General features: G+C 34.6%; 1 protein-coding gene across 2 annotated transcripts in view; it reads left to right on the top strand.

The window, feature by feature from the left end:
- LOC105146037 (uncharacterized) overlaps positions 1–10,259 on the top strand; it is a 112,809-nt gene extending 102,550 nt beyond the window's left edge. For both annotated transcript variants that reach the window (XM_087411941.1, XM_087411946.1), the window contains exons 11-22: positions 1,848–2,109; positions 2,890–3,035; positions 3,246–3,557; positions 3,959–4,108; positions 4,386–4,652; positions 4,954–5,169; positions 5,557–5,774; positions 6,145–6,321; positions 6,407–6,609; positions 7,896–8,125; positions 8,719–9,028; positions 9,108–10,259. In XM_087411941.1, the coding sequence (XP_087268067.1) occupies positions 1,848–2,109; positions 2,890–3,035; positions 3,246–3,557; positions 3,959–4,108; positions 4,386–4,652; positions 4,954–5,169; positions 5,557–5,774; positions 6,145–6,321; positions 6,407–6,609; positions 7,896–8,125; positions 8,719–8,724 (2,187 nt within the window). In that variant the 3' untranslated portion in view covers positions 8,725–9,028; positions 9,108–10,259. The remainder of the gene's footprint in view (positions 1–1,847; positions 2,110–2,889; positions 3,036–3,245; positions 3,558–3,958; positions 4,109–4,385; positions 4,653–4,953; positions 5,170–5,556; positions 5,775–6,144; positions 6,322–6,406; positions 6,610–7,895; positions 8,126–8,718; positions 9,029–9,107) is intronic.
- Positions 10,260–11,044: the final 785 nt, after the last annotated feature.

Raw genomic sequence — 11,044 nt, forward strand, 5'->3', positions numbered from 1 at the left:
ACGTCGATTACGCTACATTAACGCTTACACATCGTGTCGCATTTACGCCAGGGTGGAGAAGCTTCTATTGCGATGCAGTAAATTTGTTAGTTCACAGTGGTACATCGCACTTATATTTATATTATTATAATAAATGCAAAGACCGGTTTTTTGCTGGAGTATCTAAAAATTATTTTTCTGTATTTAGCCAAATTTTTAGATACTTAACTTATTAATTAAACTATCAAGATAATAGTAAGATGCTGAAGATGATTGCCAGAATGTAAAAATTGTCTGCAACATTGCTCATCATGTCTTACATAATTATTTTGATAGTTCGATAAAATTATTTTCAGACCTGCTAACTAAATTTTTAGATACTTCAATTTAGATACTCCGTTCTGTGTATAATTGAAGTTGTTTATATTGCTCGTTTAGTATTTAAAAAAAAATAATGTAAAAGTACCAGTTGTTTTATAGCCATTCTTCGTTATAAGAGGAAATCTTTAAACGTCTAATCTTTAAACTAGATAATGGAATTGATTTAAATTGAATAATTATTCTATGAATAATGCAGCTTTTTGCACGACTCGCAAGGAATAAAAGAGAATTGATGACTAAGATGCTAAGTTTAAAATTGATCGGCACGTCGTGACGAGAAATAACGCGTGAGTTAAAATATTTCGCATTCGCTCGTGTAATGCAAGCGTAACGCGTGTAATGCATGCAAGCGTAACGAGAACGATTTGTCGCGACGTTGGCGGTGACGGTATACGGCGAAGGGATAACGTTAATAAAATGCTGGAAAGGGTTCTCTTAACGGGTCGGGCCCGGTGTTGGGCGCGATACATTATTCATGGCGAGTCCAACACATCACACACTCGATAGCGGATTACACAGCGCGATAACTCAACGAGCAATTTCTAGAATGTTGCCTTCGCTCTGAGAAACCTTCAACTTGATGTACGACCGCGGTATAATCACTTGACGAAGCGAGCGAGTTTCCGTTAAAGGTCTTAATAATGTGTCCTGATAATTTCATGACAGAACAGAATGCTGTCTTTTTACCGCAAATGTTTAACAAAAATGTTGAAAATATTTGGTATATTATAATAAATCACTTATTTAATAAAAAAAATAAGACAATTCAAAAAATTAACATATTCTTGAGATAATAAGAGGAAATCAACTCTAAAAACATATTTTTGTTGGAAAAACAATATAATTCTCAGAATTTATCTCTAAAGAGATAAGAAGTAGAAGCAGAAGTAATGAAGCAGAAGTAATGTAAAAATTCGCTTGATTGTTCTCTGATTTAAAGATTCTCTCGGACTATGAAATAGCAACTTATGATTGGTGTGATATTTTTTATTAAATCGTATTAATCAGAACGAGATAGTACATATTTTTTTCTCTCACGCTACTCTAGAATGAAATAAAATATATCTTTTTTCACTTGCATGATTTTGATGAAAAATTTCGGATTTCTCGGCCAAACTCTGATTAGAGAATTTCTACTCTAATCAATTTCGCAATGATTGTTTATAGAAAAGAGAGATATTTGTTTAGTTAAATATACTGAAGAAATGTTGTTAATGTTAAAATAGTTGTAGAAAAATTCCTATTAGTTATATCAATTTTCTTTAAAAAATTGTTTATAATGTCCCAATTCAAAATTTAAAAAATACTTTCTTGAGAGAGAGAAAGTGCTAATTTTGAGATGTGTTATTTCTCTATCAAATAAACAAAATGAGAACATAAATGTAAGAAAGAATAAATTTTCTCTTTAATTTGCTTTTTCTATACATCAGACTTTTTGATTCTAAATCCTATAGGTAATTAAAAATGAGCTTTTTATTCCTGAATAGAATTATCGGAGTCGAAGCGGTCGTTTCTTCAGCGTTTCCACCGAGGATACGAATGTTGACTCCGAGACTGGTACGACGATTTCTTCCGGTCGAAGTTCTGCCGGACTCAAAGCTAGTAAACAGCGATGGAGCGGGTTCTTCACCAACACTAAGGGTATCAAGATGGACTCATTAACCGCCCAGCTAGACGAGTACAACAAACACGGCGTACCGAAACTCGCGAACATTCATTTGCAATGCGACGTGACGATCAACGAAGAAGGTAGGAGATTCCTATTTTTGCCCTTTAATTTCTCTTTTCTTTTTCTCTTTCGAGTGTCCTTTGAAATAAGAAATTTGAAATCCTGAGGATTCTCGATGATTCAGGATCAAATTAAGGCACGCGCTCTTCTCTGAAAAAACATCTTTATCTCGTGGAAGAATATTTAAATCCTTTTCTCTCGTCGGCCCCATCTTGTTGCAAACGGAATCAGCAAAGTTTGAAAATCCCTTTAACGACTACTCTACGAAGAGTAGTCGCGTTACTTATTCTTACGTCATGCTCTTTTCATTCAATTTCTCGAAGAGACATTCTCGTGCGAGTGTGAAAGCGCCATTGAGTCTGAATCAGGACGAGATTAATTCTGTGGAGTGGTATTATATAATGATCCTGATAATATTGTAATTTAAATTACTAATGACGTCGCTGCTATAGCATTGAAAATTGAAAATCGATAACGACGCATTCTTATCTTAAACAAAATAGTTCAGTACGTAATTTTCTGCAGAAAAATGTGATTTAAAGAAACCTTTTTCTCAATTTTTTTACGGTCCTCAAAAAAATTCTTATTTATATTGGCTGCTCTCCTTTTAGAAGACATAGTCGATACAAATGTCGTCTTATTTTTCTTAGCATTCAATGAATAACAAAGATAAAATGACACTTGTGTCAACCGCGTCTTCTAAAAGGAAAGCAACCATTATCTCTAATAAATTACCCAATTTGCTGTAGTCGCAGATATTGTTGCAATGTATTGTAGATATTATCATGATATTCTTTCAGCTCTTTACAATTTAGAGGGAGACTGGCGCGACATCGTCGAGAATTCACAGATGCTTTCTGAAAAACACACACAGCAGCAAACTGCACTCTGGGAACTGGCTGAAACCGAAGTAGCCTACATTAAGACGTTAAAGGTTGTGACCAATGTAAGTAAAATATCCTCCCATAATATACCTCCTATGTTTTAATTCGCGATAGCAGACTCGTGAAACTGATTAATCTCGTCAAGATGATAAGGTTGCTTGATATATCAAACATGTTGAAATTAGAACGAGAACTCGGGATGAGATATCTCATAAGAGATTAGAATTTTCAATGTTTCTTGAAAGTGATGATCATCGTTTTTGATATCGTAGCTCTTCATGGCGTGTCTCTGTAGCCTGCAAGCCTCGAATATCTTGATCGAGGTCGACAGGCTGAAACTCTTCAGCAATATACCTGATATCTACGCCGCTAATCGCTACTTTTGGACCGAGTACCTACTCGCGATGGTGAATGCGTCGCGGTCGAGCGGGCAGCCGCTCGATCCCGGCCATCTTCTACTGGGTTTCGAAACTTTCGAGCAAACGTTCGCGCCTTACACGAGATACTGTACCGAGCAGAGCAAGTGTCAGCAGTATTGCAAGGATCGGTTAAACGATAATCAGCTTTTCACAGCATATTTGGTGGTATGTACATGCTGTTACTCTTGCTCGCTTCCGTTGGCTTACTTTGACGGAGTCAACTATCGATCTCACTATTAATCTCAGTTAATTAATTTTGAAATTATCTATGATGCAGTTAGTTATTTTAGAAAAATAATTAGGTATCTTAAAGGAATTTTCTCGTCTAAAATAACAAAAAAAATAAACAATTTCTGCGGATTTGTTTAAAATAACTTTAAATGAAAAAATATCTAAAGTGCTACAATTCTTTAATGTTTTTATAAATTAATATGTAAGAAGACATTATTTAATATTTTTAATAGTTATTGTTCTTATAAAAGATATAAAAAGATAATTAAGTAGAAAAATCAATAAAATGTAAAATATATTAGAAACTAGTAGAGATATTTCCATCGTTATTATAGTGGTGCGAAACGCAAAAGGACTGCAACCGACTTAAACTTATGGATATATTGGTTATGCCGATGCAGAGACTCACTAGATATTCGCTTCTGCTCAAAGCCGTCTATAAGAATACAGAGAACGAGGATCAACGCACGGAATTGATACACATGGTAAAATTTATTTATTTACTTTTTCTCAATTTCTGGGTTAGTAGTACAGGAAGGAATGCGAAGCGAAGGTAGCGCGTTCGTGATAAGCCACGCTTCCCTGTAGATGAAAGCTATAGTGAATCTCATAAATTACGAACTTGGTTTACCCTTGCTTCAAAATTATTCGTAAATAAAAATACAAAGAGAAAGAGAGAGCGAGAGAGAGAGAGAGAGAGAGAGAGAGAGAGAGAGGGAACGCGCAAAGAGGGTTGTTTTATCGAGTTCGTTTTGCGTCCAGATTAAATCCGTGGATGATTTTGTGGTGTCCGTGAATGCTGCGCTAAGGAGAAACGAGGAGGCTGCTCAGCTAGACCATGCAGCCTCGCGTCTGGAATGCTATGACGTCGTGGAATCCAAAGGGCTCGATGAGGAAGTGGAGAAACTGATAAAGTTGTACAGTAATCTCGATATTACTACAGCGCCGATGCCCGGCTGCCCAAAGGATAGCTTGAGGACTCTCCTTCGAGAAGGAGACTTGAAGTTAAGAGACGCTGCCACCAGCAAGGTAGATCGATAAGGAATATTAGCTTATTTAATCGACCGGAAACTGCTTTTATAACTTAAACTACACGCAGAAATAATATATGGTCAAAGGAAAAATGTGCGTAATTTTTTATTATGCTTTTTAAAACGATCAAAAATAATTTCGCTGCAATTTCTATATTTATATTTTGTAAAAACGATTCCTATAAATTTTGTCGAATCTTCGTTTCTACATCTAAAAAGCAAACAGAGAATTGGTCAGACCATTTAACAAGGAAAAACTATTTGTAGAGACCTACAGTCCGTTAATTATCTCCTTTTAGATGGAAGTGCACGTACTTTTGTTGACCGACATGCTGCTAATCTGCAAACCGTCGACGAAGAAAATGTTGAAGATCATTAGGCAGCCATACGTCGTCGACCGCATACGAATACACGAGGTCAAGGAGCCATCTAGTCTTGGATTGGTTTATCTTAATGAGTACGGGACAGTTTCTGCCGCTTTAATTCTCAGCGCCGGTGACCCGAAACTAGCTAAGGTAATTCAGCAAACGGCTACTGCGAATACAGCTATTGCGACAAATTTTACGGGATGACTGATTCACCGTTCCAATTTAGATTCCGTAATTCGCCAACGCTTGCTTTCATCAATCACTTAATTAACAGCTAAATTCTCCATCCTTCTTTTGATCATACAATACATGCAAGTTACAGAATCAGTTAAACTGCAGCGAAGCGTAGTTCAATTGAAAAAAATTTACATAATTGACATGATTGACCGATATCGGTGAAACCTTAATATAATTAATAGATCTTAATTTAATTGATAAATAAATGATTAATTTAATTAATAGATTAAAGTTCCTTGAAATCATAAAATCTTCAAGCTTACTTAAGTGAAAATTTATTTTGATTATTTTTTCCAGTCATGGATGGACTCCTTGAAACAAGCTCAACAACAATTTGTATCGATGAAAGTTCCGTCACTCGGTGAGCCCGTTATGAATCTGGCGCCTGTCAGCAGGCAGCCGAGCACATTGGGCGATGGCGATTTCGAAGTAGAAGAGTATGACAATACCTTTCCAAGAACTCCACGTGGCAGTAGCAGAGCTTCGCACGGCAGCAGTCTTGCTCACAGTCACAGGTACGTGTTGTAACAAGAAAAAAGAATGTTCCAGTAAACATCAACTAACAGTACCATTGATATAAGTTATATAACTGATAGTTATAATTTCTTATTTAATCCAATAGGCTTTATCTATGATGACATCATGAATGAAGTTCATTGGGTGAAATGATACATTTCAGGTATCTCGTTAACTTGTGATGATCACATAATGAAAATTCAGTAATATAACTGTACAATGACACATGTTGTATGTAAAAGTTATATTATTGAATGGCAAATTATAACTAACAGTTATGTTATTGTCAATTACTGAGTCACGTTGAAGATAATTTATTATCCATATTTGTCTTCCGCGACTGTACATAATGTAACTTGTTGTCTCCAGTGGTAGCATGGAGATGGAAGGTGCATCTCCGGGTAGCAGCAGCTTCCTACCGAGCTACAACCCCAGCAGAAACGTCAGCGTGGATACAAACGAGCAACCGCGAGCGTCGAGCTCGCTGTCGTCGGAAGAAGGCGGCGAATCCAGCTCCGGACACAATCATCGAACTATGAACATGAGGTAAAAAAGCGTGATCGATTCCGCAACCTCGTTATGACCGATAAATATTAATGTTCCTATTAAAATTAATTCGCAAACCTATCAGGCGCTCGTTGATGAATAAATCGCCGACACCGAACACGCTGAGCGTCCACGTGCCGTATTCGAGTCTAGGTCAATCGCTGCCCAATCTAACGCTAGCCACGTCACCACAGACTTCCACTGTATCGCCAACACCGCCGAACTCGCTACTGATTGTACCGCAGATGACCAAGAGCAAGGACACTCTACTTTCACCAGGACACCGAGGTAGCAATTACCGACGCGAATCTCTCTGCCTATGTTTGTCGGGTTCTTTCAAGACCAAAGCCTTTCAATGGGGACTCCCTGTCACATCACGCACGCAGATTAGATCATAAATGCACGCAGATTAGATCATAACATATAAATTACTATTACAAGTACGAATGACCAAGCGCTCCTCTATTTCAAAACTATTTTAATACCATTTGCTTGTTAGAAATAGCGGAATTGTCATCCAAGGCGCAGGTATGAGAGAAACATAACATCGAGATTGTACCGTAGCTTAGTGTAGATTTTATTAAACATAAAATGACACACATGATGGCTTAATAGAATTATTCTAAATGCTGATGTTCGAGAACTTCTTCAAATATTAATAAAATTAGTATTTTATTTACTTGAAAAGAAAGATATGAAAAGATCTCTGCAAGAATTTTGCTTAGTATATATTTATTTTGTTCACAAATCAAACCTAATTCATCTCATTTAAATCCACAAAATATTTTAGTCATAAACAAAAAAAATGCAATATACATTTATTAACTCTTCGTTGACTGATGACTCTATTTTGAATATATTCTCTATTACTCCCTTTTATTTTACAAACTACTTGCTCGAATTTTATTAAACTTGTCTTATGGAATAATTTTTGATGATGTTGTATTCGAATCTCAGGTCAAAAATAAAAAATTCATAATGGATTCAATATGGAGGACATAATTTCAAAAAAAATTTGATTATCATAAAACTTGGTTTTTAGAAAATTTTTAATGATAATATATATATATATATATATATATATATGTATACACCAAGTTTCCAATTTCGCTTTGTTTGAATGAAACTCATTAATGCCACGCAGACAGTACTGATTTCCAAACTGACTTTTAAATTCTAATTATAAATCTTGTAACACTAGAGCGTCCTTTATGGAAATTATTATAATCTTTGAAATTCAACATTTTTGGCTCTTATGAAAAAAAAACTGAAAATTGAGTGTTTTTCCGAAATCTTCAGTGTCTTTTTCATAAGGATGGATTTTCAGCGCATTTAAACTCCACGATACCAAGAACTCCTAAGACCCAGCTGTTTTAAGATAATCAGATTTTTTTTAATTTGAATTTTAGAATTTTAAAGCCAGAATCGAATTTAATGACTCCGAAAACCTTCAGAAAACATTAAGAGCATAAGTTACTTTTGTTTGAAATCTTCGGTTTCTCCCTCTGAAAAAATTAAATGAATATTCTCTTTCTCTCTCTTCCTCTCTCACGTATTGACGATGTGTGTCACAGGTATATCTTATCCACCACCGTCACCACCGCGAGGTGCTCTCAGACGAGGATTCGCGTTACCACAATCTCGGAATCCGCCTTTGATGAAAACGAGACACGTAAATGCATCCTTGACGCAATCAGCACAAGTAACTATGGGCAGTTCCGACACCGAAGTTATCGAAGAAAGACGGAGAAGGATAGATCCTTCGCAGAGAATACCATCGACGAGCAGTATCGTCGAGGAAAAGGTATAAATAATTTATAATTTTAAGAAAATTAAGATTTTTATTATAATGGAGAGCTTAGGACATTTTTATAAAATAATTTGACATTGTAATTATTAATTTTGTATAATTTATATTATTAAAATAACTTTTCTATAATTTATTAAAAATTCATTACAATTTAAATCAAATATATGCTAAAGATTATAGTGATAATACGCTAAATGTTTAAACGAAATTGTAGAAAATGATGATAATAAATGACAAGGAAGGTTGAAATTCCATATAAGATTTGATATCAAGTAAGTAGTGATAAAATTCATCAATCTAGGATCAATATAAATGGTTCGACGTTTCATTTTGTAAATCGAAGATCATTATTAAAATGCGCGCGCGTAAGAGTTCTTATAAAAATTAAATAATAGATTAACCAAAATAATTAGAGATTCCTGGAATTGTAATTATTTGCCAAATAAAAATCGAGATTCGTTAAATTTATTAATTTCAGAGAGATTCTTAGTTTAATTTTGTTTATTAACTCCAGATTTTTCATTGTGCTTGAATTTAATATTTTTTTCGAACATTTAATAATAACAAATCATTATTATTGCTCATAGAAATGACCTGCAAATTGACCTGAAAGAAGAATTTTCCAAACATTTGGTGTGGACCACATCGTCGACGTGGATGTACGTGATATGTAAAGGCTCGACGTGATATGTAATGTTCGACGTGAAATATAATGTTCGACGTGAAATGTAATGTTCGACATGGATGTACGTGATATGTAATGCTCAACGAGATGCATTCTTCTCTCTATGTGTGAGTACTGCACACAGAAAATTCGAGGAGCATTGATCTTCGAGGATTGATTGTCTCGCACTCTTTGGAATCCTACAAAACGAGTCAATCAATACATTACAATCGGTAAGACGTCATACAATGTCGATACGTCGTACAAATTAATACCGATAGGAAAATGTTCATTATTGTTTCTGAATTTCAGATTGGGGCCATTCGAAATCAACGTGTGAAGTTTGTACCACTACCGTATCGCTACTTTTATCTCGTTATCTTCTTGTAATTCGTAGATGTCTCTTTGTAATAATTAAACTAAGTCCATGTTATCTATGATTAATATCGCATCGTGGCGTTGTTGGCTGCGTGCAGTATTAAATACAGATTTCGACTTAGACTTTTAAGCGATGAACAGAAAGGCCTACTTAGAGTAATTACATTAAGATTTCATAGTGAATGTAGGGCCGCAGCTAGCGTATAATACGCCTTTTTAAAGAAATTCATTTAGGCGCCTTATGATAGAACAAAAATCTTTGAAGAATCGAAGAAAATTGAAAACTGATTTCGAGCAAGGAAACCAGGAATGTGCAAGAGTACAAGTTGGCGTCTTTCTTTCCCTTTTCCCATTGTAGAGGCACAATGCCTACCCAACGACCAAAAAAAGAAAAAGAAGGTTTTGACTACAATTGCCTTGTTCAGACTTAACGCATTAATGAGAAATAAGAGCGTACAAAGACATCGAAACCTTTAAAAATTTGTAGATTTTAAATCGCTGCGTTCATTCTAAAGAAGTCTCAATTTTACGGTGTGATATGTAATCGACATCGCAATTCAGACATCGAAATGGAAATGACAGTTATTTCGTCTTTTATTTAGCTAATCAATATTATCTAAAAATTTATTTTATTCTTTGTTCAATTATTTCAGTACTTTAACTATTTTAGATTTTAACGAGAAATGATTCAATAACTATTGTTAACATGTAGTTAACGATCGTGAAGAATGTGTCACAAAATGAATTATTTTCCTGGCACATCACTCTTTAAAATTATTATTGAATACTAAAATAATAACATAACGATTCATTTACACAAAGCATCGTAGAAGCTTTAATTATAGCGGATCAGTTATTTAATCGAGAAACAAAATATAACTTTAAATAATTTAATTCTTTTTTTTTTACATATTTTCAAACTTTTTTTTCTCTAATATCTTTTATTTTTTTCATTTATATGGCATATTGTCCTTGTACGGTGCGCAATTGATGTACGTGTGCAACGGCTTGGTGAATGTCATAACCTAATGGGTTTAATAAGTGGAAAGTAATAAACCTCTCTAAGAAATCTTATCAAAAAAAAAAGATCATGGATGTAACAGATGACTGAACGGGAATTATTCATACAAGTAAAATAAAAGTAAATACGAAGCTAAAATACGTTATATTAAATGAAAGTTTCTCGAAGAAATGTATGTCAATAGATATGCATCATAATCAAGAACAATAGTAATGTATATACAGAAATTAATAAATCTCAAACATCGAAATGGAGATAACATTTGCTTCATTCTTTCACTTGTTTAATATCCTCTTTGCCTAAAATTATTTTCTTCTCATTCAATTATCTTGTTACTTCTATGAAAAAAGATTCGATAGTCGTCGAAGGATTGTATGTCAACGTGTTGTCAACGTATGTCTGGTTGAAGATTGTTAAAAGAAATGGGCCATAGACGGTGCACTGTTTTCTGGCGAAACACGCTTTGATGAACAAAGGATAAAAACAGAAAAATGTAAAAGAAGGATGTTTACTTCCAAGCACAAATCTTGATTCAACGGCATCTCACTTCAAGATGAGGAAAATAAGCCTCAACGATCGCGAGACTGATTTTTTTTATTCAGTTACTTGGAATGAAATGTCGTTATAAATCGGATGTGTATTCAGAATAAATAAGTACCACCTGCCTAGAGATAACATTAGATACAATAAAAACCTGTCTCTCTCTAGAGATAATATTATGTAGAAAAGGATGATAGAGAGAAAGAAAGAGATACAGGAAGAGACAGAGCAATGTGATTTTATATATGAGCACCTATTCGGTTCCTCTCGTTCCCTCGATTCGTATTGTTTGCTCTTGTAAACTTGAAGC

This window comes from Acromyrmex echinatior, chromosome 1 (assembly GCF_024713525.1).
Source record: "Acromyrmex echinatior isolate Ae372 chromosome 1, ASM2471352v2, whole genome shotgun sequence".
Lineage (NCBI taxonomy): Eukaryota > Metazoa > Arthropoda > Insecta > Hymenoptera > Formicidae > Acromyrmex > Acromyrmex echinatior.